Below are 18,874 nucleotides of genomic sequence, written 5' to 3'. Positions count from 1 at the left end.
TGGCCAACAAGTTCATTTGGTTTTCCCACAAGATATTATTGAAAAACTAGGCATATGAACGTTCCCTTCTAATTGTAAAGCCAAAAGCAGGAAAAGAAGGAATGAAGGGAAGAAAACAAAATAAAATGGGATTAAAAAAAAAAAAACTATTTAACAACCTATTTTATTCGTCTCCTGCATTGGCAGCAGATTCTTTGCCAATTGCGCCACCTGGCTGCGCCACCTATTTTATTCACCAGGCTTTGCTTAAATAGTTTTTGGTGAGTTCCAAAAAATCGAATGTACTTTCAAAAAGCCAAAATCAGCTGACCCTCTGGCTGGCAAGTTACTCTAGTAAGGTGTGAGTTACCTCTGAATTGCAGGATCCACCGGGCATGATTTCCTGCAGATGGGTAAGGGTCTTGATAGAGGGCAGAGCGATTACACTTTTGGTGACAAGACTGAACAGGTCAGCTCGATCTTCAGAACCAAACAGCAAGTAGACATCTTGGCAACTAAAAAAAAGACAGTTTGGGAATAGCTAGCTGGGAAGAATCTGATTTGATGTTGATAAGCAGGAATCAAAGTAACCTCAAAGAGAAGGAGAGACTGCTTGGTATATCATTCTAATGGAGGAGACCAATGGCACACTTGTCAGTCTGTCTGGACAAACCTCACAAAGGTTAAGAGGAGGAGTTTCAGGCTCAGGGCCTCCAACCTGGTCCCTTCCTTTCCCTCCCCAGCCCACAAGAGTGACTCCTCAAGCTTTCCTCCAATTCAACCACAGAAGGAAGCCAGCTAGTCTGATACAGCAAACCACAATTTTCCAAAGTGTGTTGTGCTGAATGCTTGTTAGTTTTTGGTTTTGAGTTTGGGGACTGGTGGACAGACCCAAGTTTAAAAATCTTTTAACTACAGGACTTCTTGGGACCTTTAATCAGTTAATGTGCTGTACTAATCTCTAAGAGAGGTAAATAGCAGACAGCCCTTCCAAATTTCTCAGGCCATGGACTTCTGCTGTCATGAAGCATATATGGGAATATCTTTACACTGAATATACTCTGGACACAACTGAGCTCCACAGAGGTTCTAGTAGGTCTTTGAGATACAGATGGGAGCACACACGAAAGCCAACTTCTTACACAGAAACATGGATCTGACTTCCCCTTCTCTTTCTAAACAGTTTTCAGGAGTTAAAAATAGGAAGCACATCTGTTGGCTCTGGCACTGGCCCTGAATGAGGAAGCAAGATGCACGCATAGGGGGCATGCGGGCCTCACCTGAAGTCAGTGATGGTGATAAAGACCTCCTGGAGCACAGGGCTGAAGAGAGACTGCAGGGGCTCCTCCTCCACCAGTGTCTGCAGTGAGAGGAAAAGAACTTTAGAGAGTCGAGAATGGGCCGAGCCATTAGGCCAGATGGCAGGAGACGTGAATGGCCTGGAATAACCACGGCAGGTCCTCTGGCGGGCCTGCTCCTGGGTTCCACTGGGCTGGCAGCAGGACTGTGGCCAGGCTAGGAGTTTAGTCTCTGAGGCCTGGCTCTGCCTCTTACTAGCTGTTTGAGTGGATACCTGCCTGCACCTCAGTTTCCTTATCTGTAAAACAAGATAACAGTACTATTTACCTTCATAAGTTGGTTATGAGAATTAAATGAGCTAATTCATAATACTCAGTGTGTGTGTGCTCAGTTGCTTCAGTCGTGTCCAACTCTTTGCAACCCTACGGACTGTAGCCTGTCAGGGATCTCTGTCCATGGGATTTTCCAAGCAAGAATACTGGAGTGGGTTGCCATGCCCTCCTCCAGGGGATCTTCTCTTCCCAACCCTGGGATCAAACCCACATCTCCTGCGTTGCAGGTGGATTCTTTACCCACTGAGCCAACTGGGACCAGCCCATAATACTCAGTAGCCCTCAGTAACTGTGAGATGGTGTCTGTTAGTCATTATTTTCATGACTAGTGATTATTTCCAGTTTAGGCTTCCTAACTCTTCTTGCTACTAAACCAGCCATTTCTTCTCTAGTGCCTAATCTTATTCTAAGTTGCTTGTCCTGGAAAACAAATAAATTCACGGATTCCAAACTGGCAGAGGGAAAGCAGCTTTGCATTACTAAATAAATCTGCAGAGTGGTAGGAAAAAAAGAGGCTCTGGAGCTGGATACACCTGGGTTTGAGCACTGGTTCTGACTGTCTCGCTCTCTGTGACCCTGTGTGTCATATTGAACTTTCCTGTGCCTGAGTTTCCTTATCCGGATGGAGAAGATGAGCTCTGTCTCAGGGAGTTGAGCTGAAGAACAGATGTAAATGGTTGTAGGGACCTCCTTACAGGACCGTCTACCCAGCCTCTCTGGCAACTGCCTTCGGCCATCAACAGTGGGTGTTCCACAGCCACGTTTCTTTAATATGTATGTATTTGGCTGTGCCAGGTCTTAGCTGCCTCAAGCATGATTTTCGATCTTCATTGTGTCACGCAAGATCTTTAGTAGCAGCATGCAGGATCCTTAGTTGCAACACATAGGATCTAGTTCCCTGACCAGAGATCGAACTGTGTCCCTTGCATTGGGAGCACAGAGTCTTTGCCACTGGACCACCAGGGAAGTCCGCACACAGCCATGTTTCTGCTAAGTCCTTTTGTTCCACTAACCACAACTCATCTGTCTAGGAGTACACACCACAAGGTCAACTCACTAGATTCTCTCTCTTAGGAATGCTGAACTGAGACAAGGAGCCTCAATCTCTGGCTGGCTGGTCTATGAAAAGGAGAAAACTTAAAATTTGGGAGCACTGCCCTATGGATGGGGTAACCAAAAGAGCAAATTTTGGCAGGACAGAGGTGGGAGGCGGGGAGAGGAAAGAGGAGGAGGAGGGAGAGGGAGGGAGATGGAAATGCACACAAAGGAGGAAAAGAGGTGGAATGTTCTCACTGGGCCTGAGGAAATTATTTTGTGTGTGTGTGTGGTTTTATTTCCTTTCTGGAGCAAGATGCTCTTCCTATTACAGGATTATAGAGAACATGCAGTGATCCTAAGAATAGATCTCCCCTTTTAGGTTTCTCTTGCCTGCCACCCAAGAGATCTCATTGAGAACTTAGGACGGTGCCCAGGAGGCAGCACTCCACAAACATGCCTGGGCTCTCTTTTGTGCCCTTCTCTGAGTTTTCTCTTTCTCTTTTCTCGTCTCACTTTCCAACTCTGGTCAGATCTCGCAGATGGACTACTACTTCTTTCTGATTTCCTCATGGAGCTTTCTTACTTATTTGTATGGTTCACAATCTGGAAGGGACAACGCATCAGACTTGGCCTTCAGGCTGACAGTTGGCCTCTACTCACTCAGATCTACTTCTCTCAAGAGCATCATCACTAAAGTCACAGGGACAACCTGGCATTTGGGTGTTAAAAGGTGAGCTCATCATTCTCCCATGCAAAGGACAGGACCCCTCTGCCTCCAATTACTGAGGATGGCATCCTTTCCCAGGCTTGTAAGAGAGATGATGTGTGGTTTCTCTCCTCTATTTACTTCCCATGTCCAATCTATCACAGTGATAGCCCCTTCCTGCTTTGCACAGATTCTGACTCTCCATCCCTGTACCCATATTCCTACATATTCCTGTAGCCACTCCCACGTGGATGAAGGCAGTGCTTTTTAGCTAAAACACCAGGCCTGCAGTTCTGATTTCAATCTACCTGACCACTTCTGTCAGAGTAATCTTAAAAAAAAATTTTTTTTTAATTGCAGAATAGTTGATTTATAGTGTTGTGTTAGTTTCAGGTGTACAGCAAAGTGAATCAGTTATACACACACACACACACACACACACATATCTCCACTCCTTTTCCCATACAGGTCATTACAGAGTATTGAGTAGAATTCCCTCAGTAGGTTCTTAATAGTTATCTATTTTATATAGTGTATTTATGTCAACCCCAATTTTCCAATTTATCCCTCTTCCCTTTTACCCTCTGATACCATAAGTTTGTTTTCTGTATCTGTGATTCTACTTCTGTTTTTTAAATAAGTTAATTTGTATTCTTTTATAGATTCCATGTATTTGTATCTTTTGCCTTTCTCTAACTTACTTCACCCAGTATGTCTTTTCTTTTTTTAAATCAGTAAGGTATGAATGGCTCATTATATATTCATAATTCTGCTAACCACTATGTGGAGTCAGAAGCTGAGAGGCTTTTTGATTGTAAAGTACTTGTGTAGCAGGGACATCTCGGGGTGACTATCCAAATCACAGCACTCACCCTTTCTCTGAGAGCTGCCTCTAATTCACAGGGAGGGAGGGATGCCCAGAAGTCATGGCCTCATGATACCATGCTGCCCCCTGACACGCCCGATTAATGCAGGAGTGGAGAAGAGACCCAGCTTGGGCCAAACAGACTCTCTCCTCCAGAATGTGGAATTAAGGACTGACAGACACGGACAGATTGGGAGCTGCTAGAGGTTCGGGTCATAGTGATGGTGGAACAGTCCCTGCCTTTGAGACTCCTGGAGGTGTCCTGGAATGGGCTCTTTCGGAGGCTTGATAGGTAAACATCTTCCTTAGACTCTAAGTGAGATATTCCAGCATCCTTTGTTGGTTTTAACTTTATATGTAATTATTTGGCTGTGCTAGGTCTTTGTTGTGGCATGAGAACTCTTAGCTGTGGCATGTGGGATCCAGTTCTCTGACCAGGTTGAACCTGGGCCCCTTGCATTGGGTAGAGGAGGCCACTGGACCACCAAGGAAATCCTCATCCCTTTGTTTTTAATGTGAGCCAGAGTTGATCTTCGTTGCTTGCCTCAAGAAGAATCTTAACCAATCTTAACAAAATGAGACATTTGTTTCGAAGGTCTTAATCAAAGCCATACAGGTGTTACTATCTCCATTTTCCAAGTGGAGCTAGAGGTTCAGAGAAGCAAAGAGGTTTGTCTAAAATCACAAAAGTTGTGCTTGACAGATCTAGAACTAGAAACTGTGTCCTTTGATTTCTAAAACAGGTCCCTTCCCTCTTCATCCTTCTGCTTCAGGGAGCTCAAACTCTCACTTGGACAACAGGACAGATTATTTTCTTATTAGTTCAGTCTACCGTGAACTGCCTGTCCTCCGTACTCCTTCAGCATGCATTATTCGTATCATAGAAGAGTCTTCCTAAAACATCACTCTCATCCATTTCTTACCTTGCTGCCCAAGTAACACAGTGCTTCTTCAATGTTGAGTATACTCTTTACCAGATGGCATAGTAGTAGGGTTTTGTGGAGCACCTCAAGGCAGAATTAGGGTGGAGTCTCAAGCTGCCAGAGGAAAACTTAAGAGGAATTACGGACAAGTCCAGCTACATTAAAATTCTGCAACAGGAGGACGTTTCTGGTTATCCAGTGGTTAGGACTCCACCTTGCAATGCAGGGGACATGGGTTGAAGAACTAAGATCCCAAATGCCTATGAGGCAAGTTAGCCTGCATCCCACAAGAAGAGAAGCCCCCAGGGTTATGAATAATTCTGCCATAACTCAGGATTACTACTTTGCATAGCCAGATCCTAATTTACCCCTCAAAGCCCCTATTCACTGGTTCTTTCTTTCAAATCTATTTATCACTTCCTTTTAAGATTAGATCAGGAGATCTATCTGGATTAATTTCACTCAAATCTTGTCATTACTTTATATCCTGATTGTCACTGTAGTTCTTCTCTTTTCTATTAAAGTTCCCCACGTATTGTTTACATCTTTTTTTAAGTAACCGACATAAAATAAACTGTAAATATTTAAAGTGTATAGTTTAATGATTTTGAACATAGGTATGTATGCATGGAATCATAACCACAATCAGGATATGGATCACTCCCAAAAGTTCTCTTGTGCTACCTTGTAAATTCTCCCTCCCACCTGTCCCCACTCTACTCCCACCTCCAGGAAAGTTCTGATGTGATATCACTATAGATAAGTCTTAATTTTCTGGAACTTCATGGAATCACAGGGTATATTCTCTTTCTATCTGGCTTCTTTCACTTAGTATAATTATTTTGAGATTCATCTAAGTTGTACAATGTATTAATAGTTGATCCGTTTTCATTGCTGAGTAGTATTCCATTGTATGGATATAGCAAAACTGGTTGATCCACTCACCTGTTGATGGGTCTTTGGGTTGTTTCCAGTGTTTAGTTTCTACAAACAGAGCTGCTATAAAACACTGGCATACGAGTCATTGTATGGACATATGCTTCATTTTACCTAGGAATGGAATTGCTGGGTCATATTGGCTCAGAGGTTAAAGCATCTGCTTGCAATGTGGGAGACCTGGATTTGATCCCTGGGTCGGGAAGATTCCCCTGGAAAAGGAAATGGCAACCCACTCCAGTATTCTTGCCTGGAGAATCCCATGGACTGAGGAGCCTGGTGGGCTACAGTCCACGGGGTCACAAAGAGTCGGACACGACTGAGTGACTTCACTATCACTATCACTATGGTAAGTATATATATTAACTTTCTAAGAAACTGCCAGTTTTCCAAAATGGCTGTGGGGTACATGGGAGTCTTAGTTGTGCCAAATCCTCCTCACTAACATTGGATATCCTTTTCTTTTTATTTTAGCCAGTCTAGTTGGTGCACAGTTGAATCTCATTCTGTTTTTTTTAAAAAAATACGTATTATTTCTTTATTTGGCTGTGCTGGGTCTTAGTTGCGGCATGTAGACTCTCAGTTGCAGCATGTGGGATCTAGTTCCCTGAACAGGGATTGAACCCAAGCACCCTACATTAGCAATGTGGCATCTTAGCCTCTGGACCACCAGGGAAGTCCCTCTTGTGGTTTTAATTTGCTTTTTCTTAATCATAGTGATGGAGCATGTTTTCATGTGCTTATCTGTAAATCTTCTCTGGTGAAGTACTGTAACAGATTCTTGTCCCCCTTCTTTTCCATGTTCTGCTCTCAGCTTCCTTTGCTCTTTTTATTTGGATACTGAAAAGCCATGAAACTTCTTTCTTTAGAATGACCCTGATTTTCTCCTCAGAACTCTTTTAGCTCCTGCACATGGTCTGGAACAATGATATACTGACCCCTGGAGTTTTCTGGTGGACACTGACTCTCCTTAACTCTTTGGGGCTGAACCCCTTGCCAGCCCAAACTTGGGTTGATGTCTGACAGTAGGTATTTTGCTACTGGCTGGACAGATTCAGGTGCAAAGCATGGGGAAATTCAGCATGCTTTTGCTTGTGGATCTTCTGAGCTGACTGGTTGAAATATGTGTCAACCCACTGCTGCCAATTTTTGTAGAGGTGGGACTGTGGAATCATGCCATTTTGGCTGAGTCCTATGGCTGCATATAACTCTCTTTCCATGGAGTAGAGACAAGTTCACTCACCCTTAAATCTGCATCATATCATTCTGTTCTACTTGATCTATTACTTGGAATTTTTCTCAACCTACTTATGAGGTGTATCACTTCCAAACTAAACTGTAAACTCTTGAAGGGCAAGGAATAACCCTTCCAGGAAATTTGTATTCTTTTCAAAGCACCACAGTGTTCTGGGTACAGAAGATCTTTGATATAGTCTGGCGTGCCTGTGGCCTCACTCACTCAGTTGTGTCTGGCCCTTTGGTTCCCCATGGACTGTAGCCTGCCAAGATCCTCTGTCCATGGGATTTCTCAAGCAAGAATACTGGAGTGGGTTGCCATCTCCTTCTCCAGGGAACATTCTCAACCCAGGGATTGAACCCATGTCTCCTGTGGCTCCTGCACTGAAAGGTGGATTCTTTACCACGCCTACCACTTAACAAACCCGTTAGCAGGTTAGCCTTCAGTTCTGAAAACTAATCATCAATCTAATCAGCCTTACAAATCTGTGTACCTACAGGTGTACCTATGGCTGATTCTTGTTGATGTATGACAGAAAACCACAAAATTCTGTAAAGCAATTTTCCTTCAATTAAAAAATTTTTTTAAAAAGTTAAGTGCTTGTCTAAGTGCATCTGGATTCTTTGACATGGAACAGACCACTCACTTACTCCTCTGTGCCCTTACTAGACTTATTTAAACTTTTGTTATAGTCTCGGTGACACTTGATTGGCTGCAGGAACAGAGATTATATCTTTGTGGCCTCAATGCCTAGGGCACTGTCTGGAACTGTCAAGTACATAACAAGGCAGTGAATGAATGAGTTAGAGGCAGAGTGTGGCTAGAGTTAAATACAAACAGGACAACAATAAAAAGGATACCATCATGTGTCTCAAATGCAAAATATGTGTTAGGTACTGTGTTCTGCGGCTGGCATTTATTTATTTAATGCTCTCAGTAGCTATGTAAAGTACTGGGTTGGCTCAAAGCTTCATAACATCGTATGGAAAAATCCAAACAAAATTTTTGGCCACTCCAATAGATACAGCTATTCTCATTTTATAGAAGAGAATACTGAGGCACGGAGAAGTGCAGTACTTTCCCAAAGTCACACAGCTAGAAAGAGGCAGAAGCGGCACTGAACCTAGACATTTGATTATAGAATCTGCCTCAGTACTGCTTGCCTGTTTAAATGCTGTTCCTTCCCTTACTGCTGCTCTTTTAATTGGTTTTCAAGGCTGATTCTCTTAGTGGAGTACCCTGGGTATTTCTCCTCTATGCAGAAATACTGATATGAAAAAGAAGTTGAGGGAACTGATAACATAGATGAAGCCACTAAAAACTTTGTTGTCACAGAATTTGCATGGTCCCAATAACCTGGGGTCAGGCCATAATACTTACACTTAGCAGATGCACAATGTCTGCTATGTGGCTGTGAATGAACGATTCTGTGGTTTCATCAGAAGGTAAAGTTAGGCTGAGAGAAGACAAAGATCTCAGGGCTGTCAGCTTCTCAAGTTGACTCTGAGTTTGTGGGAAAATGATAAAAACACAATGCTACATTACAATCTCATTTGATAATTGTCAAAGGCTTTTGAAAAGCTTCTTGGAATGTTTTAAACGACTGACATCTCATTCAACCCAAGATTAGCATTTTATTACAAGGAATAAAGAAGTTACAGAGGAATAAAATTCCTTGGCCAGTGGCCCTGCCTGAGTTTGGGTCTTCATTTTCCCTCTCAGCTAGACTTTACTAAGTACTCCCGGCTCTATCCACCTTTAATCTGCATCTCCACCCACCTTCCCAGTCTGTGTGCTGTGTGCTTAGTCGCTCAGTCGTGTCTGACTCTTTGCAACCCCATGGACAGACTGCCAGGTTCCTCTGTCCATGGGGATTCTCTAGGCAAGAATACTGGAGTGGGTTGCCATGCCCTCCTCCAGGGGATCTTCCCAACCCAGGAATCGAACCCAGGTCTCCCACATTGCAGGCAGATTCTTTACTGTCTGAGCCACCAGGGAAGCCCTCCCTGTTTACTGTTTCTTAAAGGTGACCTCTGATACTGTTACATCCAGCTCTCCTGATGTCATTAAAAATTCATTATTTTGAGTCTCTGTTTTCTATTAAAATACAAGTTCTGATTTGAAGAATAAAATCTTTTGTATTGTTTTCTTTTCTGATTATAAAAGCAATATCTATCATACAAACTTTGAAAAAATAAGGTATTAAGAAGAGAGCAAGACACCAATAATTCTACATGTCATGAGAAAATTTCTTCCAGTCTTTTCTCGCCTACATGTAGATGGTATAAATTGGTATAAGCCCTCTAGATAGCAAGTGGCAATAGTAGCAATATATAGCAATGGCCTGATTTTCTATCACCTGTATTAGTAGAACAAGCCTACATTGGGTTGCTCTGCTCCAGTTTTGTCCCCTTCTAAAATAGATGGGGAAACAGTGGAAACAGTGTCAGACTTTATTTTTTTGGGCTCCAAAATCACTGCAGATAGTGACTGCAGCCACGAAATTAAAAGATGCTTACTCCTTGGAAGGAAAGTTATGACCAACCTAGATAGCATATTGAAAAGCAGAGACATTCCTTTGCCAACAAAGGTCCATCTAGTCAAGGCTATGGTTTTTCCAGTGGTCATGTATGGATGTGAGAGTTGGACTGTGAAGAAAGCTGAGCGCCGAAGAATTGATGCGTTTGAACTGTGGTGTTGGAAAAGACTCTTGAGAGTCCCCTGGACTGCAAGGAGACCCAACCAGTCCATCCTAAAGGAGATCAGTCCTGGGTGTTCATTGGAAGAACTGATGCTAAAGCTGAAACTCCAGTACTTTGGCCACCTCATGCAAAGAGTTGACTCATTGGAAAAGACCCTGATGCTGGGAGGGATTGGGGGCAGGAGAAGAAAGGAACGACAGAGGATGAGATGGCTAGATGGCATCACCGACTTGATGCACATGAGTCTGGGTGAACTCCGGGAGTTGGTGACGGACAGGGAGGCCTGGCACGCTGCAATTCATGGGGTCGCAGAGAGTTGGACACCACTGAGCGACTGAACTGAACTGAACTGAATCTATTCACCCAGCTATTACCAGTTTCATAAAATAAAATGCAAATTTGATCAGGTAACTCACTCTTTACTGATACTCTTTTCAACAGCACCCATTAAAGTCAAGGCCCTTCTCAAAGTGACTGCAACTAACCTCTGCCATTTCATCTTCCGCCTTGTCTGGTAGCAATACTGAGTTTTAGCCCAGTTAAGTTTCATGCTGACCTTTCTTGCTTTTGAGCCTTTCTGCCTTCTCAATTGTCTACACTTTTTGTTTACTGACTGAAACCTATATATGCTTTAAGACTTAGATCATGCATTCTCTCCTGAAGTTGAGTCAAGTACCCTTCTAAGTGTATCCGTAAACTACATGTATATATTGCTAACGTGGTATTTGTGATACTGTGATAAAGTTGCCTTCTTACTCATCTATTACCCTGACTGGCTGTGGATTTAGGTCGGGGCAGGGAATGGGCTTTTTTTTTTTTTTTCAATTCACTGCAGCAATCCAAGCTCTTTATTAATTACAAAGAAATCCTTTAGAAAGCCCTACTGACATGAAGTATAAAGAAAAGTCCAAGTCAAAAGTGAAGACCAACACTCTGCCTTTAAGTCTTAAAAAAAAATTTTTTTTACTGGCATTATCCATAGAGAAAATATAAAACTTGTTGAATGTTCACAAACCCCAAACATCTGTGCACATATATTCAAGGGAAATGAAAACTGGATCTCAGAGAGGTATCTGTACTCACATACTCACTGCAGCATTATTCACGGTTAGATAGATGGCACAGTGGCAAAGAACCTGCCTGTCAATGGAGGAGATGCAAGAGACATGAGTTCAATCCATGGGCCGAAAAGCTCCCTTGGAATAGGAAATGGCCACCCACCCAGGACTCTTGCCTGGAGAACTTCATGGACAGAGGAACCTGGTGGGCTGCAGTCCACGGGGTCAAAAGGGGTCAGACACAGCTGAGCACATGTGAACATGGAAATGACCCAAGTGTCTGCTGACAAACGGCAGAGACCTTGGACACTGGTTTAGACGTGCCAGGCTTCTCCGAGTTCATCAGACATTCTCTGACCCTTTCTGCCACAAAGCTGTTAAATATTTCATTTCCTATTTCTGGAACATGCGTGCGTGTGTGGTGTGACTTCAGTTGTGTCCGACTCTCTGCAACCCTATGGACTGTAGCTCGCCACGCTCCTCTGCCCATGGGATTCTCCAGGCAAGGATTCTGGGGTGAGTTGCCAAGTCCTCCTCCAGCGGATCCTCCCAACTCAGAGATCAACCCTCCAATTTTAACTTCTCTTACTTTCTCCTATTCATTCCTTAGACTTGAGCTGAGAGGTTACTTCCTCAGGAATGCCTCCCTTTACCCCCAGGTCAAGACAAAGTCTTTTGTTATATGCTCCCACAGAATGAATGAATGTTTCACTTAAATAATGAATACTGCATTATTAAGTAGGATAATACAGATTTATAGTTATTGACCAAGAAATTTTTTTTCCCACTATCTCTGATGTGTGCTTTTCTATAATTACATGCATTTGTATGCACAAGAAAAAGTCTGAAAATACATACACCAAAATGTTAACAGACGTTATCTTAGGAGAAAAACTAGGATAACTTAAATCTTTGGGGGATTAGGGAAGATTAACCTGTACCTTTTATTACAGTTTTCATTTTTATAGGAAATTTAAAATTTTTATAAACATGATTATAAACATAAAAATAATTTAGAAGAATATGTAAATATATTTATTATAAATACAAAACACAAATATAAAAGTATTGTGGATAAAGAATTGCACCTGTCATTTCACTGAACAAACGGTGCTGCGCCCGTCAAGCCATCAGCCACTGGAGATGCTCCGTACCTTCTCACACGCACTAAAATGATTAATCTGAAATGTCTGCTTTTGTGATTAGCAGTCCATCTTTTGGTGCTTTCACTACACAGTTTTTTTCCCCCGTCAAAAACTCCTTTTTATCCTGACTCCTCCCTTACCAACAGTCCCTCAGAGCTATCTGAAAGACTGTCATTACAGTCCTTAGCGTTAGCCGCTCAGTCCTATCTGACTCTTTGTGAGCCCAGAGACTGTAGCCTGCCAGGCTCCTTTGTCCATGGAATTCTCCAGGTAAGAATACTAGAGTGGGTTGCCATTCTCTTCTCTAGGGCATCTTCCCAACCCAGGGATCTAACCTGGGTCTCTCACATTGCAGGCAGACTCTGAGCCACCAGGGAAGCCCTTTGTCCTTAGTAACACTTCTGAAAAAGCCGAACTCTTCATTTGCAGGTTATGCTTTTTTTTTCAGTTGACAGTATACATATAAATCAATTTTATAGCCTATAGTATAAATGTTCTATATAAAAAAATTTAAGATATTTGGTAGATGAATAATTGGAATGACTTGGAAGATTGCTTGTGCATACCTTTAGTTCACCATCAAAAACCTTCTGGATGGATTGGATCAGCTGCTCAACAACGACTTCACCGAGAGGGCCTTGGTGGGTCAGCTGTCTGGAGGTGTCTGTGAGGGATTCCCTGGGGAGTCCGGGGATTTCTGAGATGTCTGAGTCTAACACGGAAAGAAAGACATTGGATGTTGCCTCTGTACTGTGTGAAGTCATACAGTTTAGTGGGGAGAACCCCTGGATATCAAGATAGATAGGTCCTGTTCTCACCCTTCCTATTTCCTCTGCAACCCGGGACAAGTCTCTTCCCCTCCTGAGTATCAGTTTTCTCAATTACAAATCCAGTGTTCTCCAGTGAGTGAGTGAAGTCGCTCAGTCGTGTCCGACTCTGTGACCCCATGGACTGTAGCCTAACAGGCTCCTCCGTCCATGGGATTCTCCAGGCAAGAGTACTAGAGTGGGTTGCCATTTCCTTCTCCAAGGCTTCCAAGGGCCAACGGCCTCCAGTGTTCTCCAAGGGCCTCCTAAACTACAAACCCCTTTAAGGTTGGGATGAGGCAGGAGGGATATGAGAGCATGGATTTTTCTCAGTCTGAGACTAGTTTGAATCCTGGCTCTACCACTTACTAGCTATATGACATTCATTAAATTAGTCTGTCTCTTAGAAGCTTAGATTCCTCACCAATAAAACAGGGTTATTGTTGGGGACTGAGTGAGGTAGTACATACAGAAGACTTTCCCAGTATGTGGCCCACAGTAAGCACTTCAATGGCAGATATTCTTCTGTAAATCCAAAAGTCTTTGACCCTGCAGTGACTAGAGATTAAAATAGAGTGGCCTCTTGTGCTGATGATCTCTTTCCAAATGGAGCAGGTAGCTGAGTAAGTAAGTGCTTGAGGTGTCTCCTCCTTGACCTGAGATATAGTGGGTTGGCCAAAAAGTTAGTTTGGGTTTTTCCATACCATCTTATAGAAACATCTGAATGAACTTTTAGGCCAACCTAATACTTTAAGAGCACAGGCTCCAGAGTCTGCCTAGGCTCACATCCCGGTTCTGCCTCTTTCTAGCTTTCTGACTTTACGCAACCTTAGTTTCTCTGGGCCTGTTTCTACATTTCCAAAATGGGGATGATAACAACCTTCTTTATCAAGTGACAAGGATTCTGCTGGCATCATTTTCCTCTTTATGTAGTTTTTAAGATTATAAAATACACCAATTCTGTTTAATAAACTTTTCAGGAAAAAAGGAACACTATGATACCAATTACAGTGATTATAAAATAAATATATCATGATTAGAAATGATACAGTGTGACAATATGTATCTTATAATTGAGGAAATACAATAATTTTATTGCCAGTGAGGAATATAGCGTTTTCCTTCGGGCCTTCCTAGATTCAGGTCGTTTTATATTCTTGCTTCCTCCATTTCTGATACCAAATTCCTTATTCCTATTGGGCAAACAGCCTTCCTATTTCCTCCCTAACACACCTATCAGCTGAGGGTTTCTCTACTTTTGTTCACTTAGTGGTTTCCTGACTACTGTCTTCTGTACATTTCTCCCACTTCCTGCCACGTGTCTGTCGTCCAATGGAAGCCTATGTTCCTGTTCACCTGTTATCTTTGCACAGGCTTTCCTTCTGCCTGCCTGTTTCTTCTTCCTCTCCCCACCTTCCCTTCCTCTCTTTGCCTAGCTAACCCCTATTCATCCATCAGAGCTCGACTCCAGGATCCCTTTCCCAAATCCCCTCTTTGCCCATTTTGGCTAAGTATCCTCTGAGCTACTAATAAACCTTTCTCTGTCTGCTCATTACTTCCTCCCCAACCCTTAATCACACACATTATACTGAGCTCCAATCATTTGTTTATAAGTACACTGTTCTATAGCTAGATCAGTGTTGAGAGAACAATAGGGCTTCAATAAATATTTGTTGAATGAATGTACAAATGAATGAATGTAGTTCCTCAAACACACTGTAGCTGTTCGACTTTTTCATAGTGCTTACTACAACTTGCTTGTTGTCTGTTTACTTTTGGGGGGTCATTTTCAAAAAGCACTATAATGTAAATCCTATGAGGGCAGGGGTCACATTGGCCCTGTTCATTGTTGTATGCCCAGCAACTGGTCCTCAATAAATGTTTGTAGAATAAATGAAAGATAGTTATGCTGTAACCCAATCCAGCAACCATCCCCATCTACCTCTCCCTTCTCAGAATCCTTCTAGCACTTAGACTCTGTACAAGCCTTTAGGATGATCTGTTTCAGGACCAAGTTTAGATTTCTATATACCTAGAATAATGTATCATCTCATTTTACCAATCACATTCCAAGGTCTTAAAGTCAGGGACCAAACTCACTGTCAAAATCTAGTTGGCAGCTGGTCATCCTGAAACGTCACTTGACAAGAGATTCCCTGTTCCCAGCCCCACTCTTTCATCTTTGCCCCATTTCACCTGTAAGTTCAAGGCTACTTGGTTGCTTTTTAATATCCTCTAAGTTGCCCAGCTGCAAATCCACACTTCCTGAATCACTGTCAGAAGCACAAGGCATCACTACTTCTCGACTACAGATCCTAGGAATGAAGAGGGGATTGGGAAAATTAGTTTTTCAGCACAGCTTCTGTCTCATCACTCAAATTAAAGTTTAAATGTCCCCTTCTCAGAGAGGCATTTATTGATCACCAATCTAGATTAAGTAGCTTCTCCCTATCCCGTCTCATACTTATTTGTTCATTTCTTGCATAGTATTTAATTATTACCTACAATTATCAAGTTCATGTGTGTTTGTTTACTAACCATCTCCCATCAGACTATAAACTCCATGAGGGAAGAAATCTTGTTGACCTGGTCACAGTTGTATATTTGATATGGACAGAGTAAAGGGACAAAGTAAGTGATTAAATAGGTAATCCCACTAAGGAATCATAAGTAATGGAAAAAGTATGGGAGACCCCTAAGTTAACAGTCACTCAAGAAAGCAGGTTTACTTACGACAAAACCAAGAACAAAGCTGAGCAACAAAACTGTGCAGCAGGGAACTTTCCTGGTGGTCCAGTGGTTAAGAATCCACCTTCTAATGCAGGGAATGCAGGTTCCATCCCTGGTCTGGGAACTAAGTTCCTGCATGCTGCGGGGCAACTATGCACGTGTGTTGCAACTAGAAAAGCCCTTGCAACACAGCACGAGGAGCCCCATGCATAGCAACTAAAGAAAGTTCACACCCTGCGGCGAAGATGCAGCACAGCCAAAAACAAAAAAACAAAAAAAACACACCACCAGAAACCTGTGCAATAGAAGCATGAGGTATACCCATGCACAATAAAACAATAGTGGAATGAGACCCACATCCTGTCCAATGAGGTCAGTAAGTTAATGATTCCTATTTCATGCTCCTCTGCACACACTAAAAAAGGGATAAGGTGACATTATACTGAAACCTGAGCTGATTTACCATTTATGGGGTTCGTTAAACCATCTTTTTGCTCATTTTCACTGTACCATGACAGTCTCAGTTTGAACACGTAGAGATGAGAAAACTCCCCCACCTGATACAGAGGAGGAGCTGACGATGGAAGCCTGATGTCCACTAAAGAATGAGGGAGAAGGTGGTCTTCTCCCCCTCCCCACATTTCCTTTGAGTATAAAACTGTAGGGCAGTATGTTCTGAGCCCTGCGCCCTCCTGCCCATCTGCTTGTAAACCTCACAAGCATCCTATTCTAATAAATCACTTCTTAAAATAACATTGCCTCTCAGTCAATTCTTTCTGTGTTGAGACATAAAGAACTGGGGCTCTTTGGAGCCCCTGAAACATATTTCTGTGGTTTCATCCTCAGTATCTAACATATTGGCAGTCTCATGAGAAGTGAATGGCTAGGTAAAAGATACTACTCCACTGATAAAAGAGACTGAGGCAGAATGCTGCCCCTCTCTCAGCCCCCTTTACCCTTTCCTACTTTTCCGTTCTTCTTATCACACAGTACCATCTATCATTCACTTATTAATGATATTGTTTATCATCATTATCCTTCTACCAAAATGTCTTGATCATTGGAAGGACCCATGCTGAAGCTGAAGCTCCAATACTTTGGCCACCTGATGCAAAGAACTAACTCACTGGAAAAGACCCTGATGCTGGGAAAGACTGAAGGTAAAAGGAACAGGAGGCGGAAGAGGGTGAGATGGTTAGATAGCATCACTGACTCAATGGAAATGAATTTAAGCAAACTCCAGGAGATAATAGAGGACAGGGGAGTCTAGCGCGTGCTGCAGTCCATGGGGTCGAAAAGAGTGGGACATGACTTAGGGACTGAAAAACAACAATAAACATGTAACTGAAACTTTAAAAGTAACTTATTTTCTGAATTAGATAATAATTTTAAAACACAAATATTTTCAAGTTTCTGTGCTATTTATAATGTAAAATTTACAGATGCAATATATTTTTAAGTTTAATCTTGATTAACATATTTCCAACATTAAATTTACACAATAACAAAGCAATAAGTCAAGCCCTGGTTTGTAGCATTTGCTGACTCTATGGTATAAATATTCCATTTGCAGCCAAATCAAGCTACCAATGTTACTGGGAAGAGATGTGTAGTAGCACAGCATGATATAATATTTCCTCCATTCATATACAGTAGATACAAGCTACCACAAAAACACAGACAATGGTAAAATAAAGGAAAATAATTAGGAAATGATGAATTTTGTTTTTAATATACTTTATTTCAAGTATACAAAATTTAATTCTTCTAATAGCTGTATTTAACAACCAATTTGCAAAATTCCTTTCACTTATATACTTTTTACTTAGGTATAGTTGATTTAGGGAGAAGGCAACAGCAACCCACTCCAGTACTCTTGCCTGGAAAATCCCATGGGCGGAGGAGCCTGGTAGGCTGCAGTCCATGGGGCCACGAAGAGTTGGACTCAACTGAACGACTTCACTTTCACTTTTCAGTTTCATGCATTGGAGAAGGAAATGGCAACCCACTCCAGTATTCTTGCCTGGAGAATCCCAGGGACGGAGGAGCCTGGTGGGCTCCTGTCTATGGGGTCGCACAGAGTCAGACACGACTGAAGCAACTTAGCAGCAGCAGCAGCATAGCTGATTTATGGGCTTCCCAGGTGGCACTAGTACTAAAGAACCCATCTTAACAATGCAGGAGGCATAAGAACCTCAGGTTCCATCCCTGGGTCAGGAAGATCCCCTGGAGGAGGGCATGGCAACCCACTCCAGTATTCTACCCTGAGAGTCCCATGGACAGAAGAGCCTGGAGAACTACAGTCAATGGGGTCACAAAGAGTTGGACATGACTGAAGCGACTGAGCATGTATGCACACATAGTTGATTTACAATGCTGTGTCAGTTTCTGGTGTACACCAACGTGAGAGAATATATAGATATATACAGAAAATACATATATATTCTTTTCCATTAGTTTACTGTAGGATACTGAATACAGTTCCCTGTGCTATACAGTAGGACTTTTCAGTTCAGTTCAGTCGCTCAGTTGAGTCCTACTCTTTGCAACCCCATGGACTGCAGCACACCAGGCTTCCCTGTCCATCACTAACTCCTGGAGCTTGCTCAAACTCATGTCCATCGAGTCAGTGAGGCCATCTAACCATCTCATCCTCTGCTGTCCCCTTCTCCTCCTGTCTTCAATCCTTCCCAGCATCAGGGTCTTTTCCAATGAATCAGTTCTTGGCAGCAGGTGGCGAAAGTACTGGAGTTTCAGTTTCAGCATCAGTCCTTTCAATGAATATTCAGGACTGATTCCCTTTAGGATTGACTGGTTTGATCTTCTTGCAGTCAGTCCAAGGGACTCTCAACAGTCTTCTCCAACACCATAGTTCAAAAACATCAATTCTTCAGCACTCAGCTTTCTTTATAGTCCGACCTCTCACATTCAGACATGACTACTGGAAAAACCATAGCTTGGACTAGACAATTTGACTATTTCAAATTTGGCCATTTAAAAAAAGGCACCAGAGATCCAATTGCCAGGATCCCAGTAGGACTTTGCGGTTTATCAAAATTCCCGAGAAATTTAACGGTTGACTCTCACAAGCTGGTATGAGGCTTCAGCACACCACTGG

General features: G+C 42.5%; 1 protein-coding gene across 2 annotated transcripts in view; it reads right to left on the bottom strand.

Annotated features, from left to right (window-relative positions):
- The window catches only part of MROH8 (maestro heat like repeat family member 8), a 56,801-nt gene that overhangs the window by 36,600 nt on the left and 1,327 nt on the right, over nucleotides 1-18,874 (bottom strand). For both annotated transcript variants that reach the window (XM_040247353.1, XM_040247354.1), the window contains exons 2-6: nucleotides 15,223-15,341; nucleotides 12,787-12,932; nucleotides 8,696-8,818; nucleotides 1,260-1,339; nucleotides 350-494 (exon numbers count right to left, since the gene is read on the bottom strand). In XM_040247353.1, coding sequence (XP_040103287.1) covers nucleotides 350-494; nucleotides 1,260-1,339; nucleotides 8,696-8,818; nucleotides 12,787-12,932; nucleotides 15,223-15,341 — 613 coding nt within the window. The remainder of the gene's footprint in view (nucleotides 1-349; nucleotides 495-1,259; nucleotides 1,340-8,695; nucleotides 8,819-12,786; nucleotides 12,933-15,222; nucleotides 15,342-18,874) is intronic.

This window comes from Oryx dammah, unplaced genomic scaffold (genome assembly GCF_014754425.2).
Source record: "Oryx dammah isolate SB20612 unplaced genomic scaffold, SCBI_Odam_1.1 HiC_scaffold_10, whole genome shotgun sequence".
NCBI lineage: Eukaryota > Metazoa > Chordata > Mammalia > Artiodactyla > Bovidae > Oryx > Oryx dammah.
This window is presented reverse-complemented; position numbering and strand designations above follow the sequence as displayed.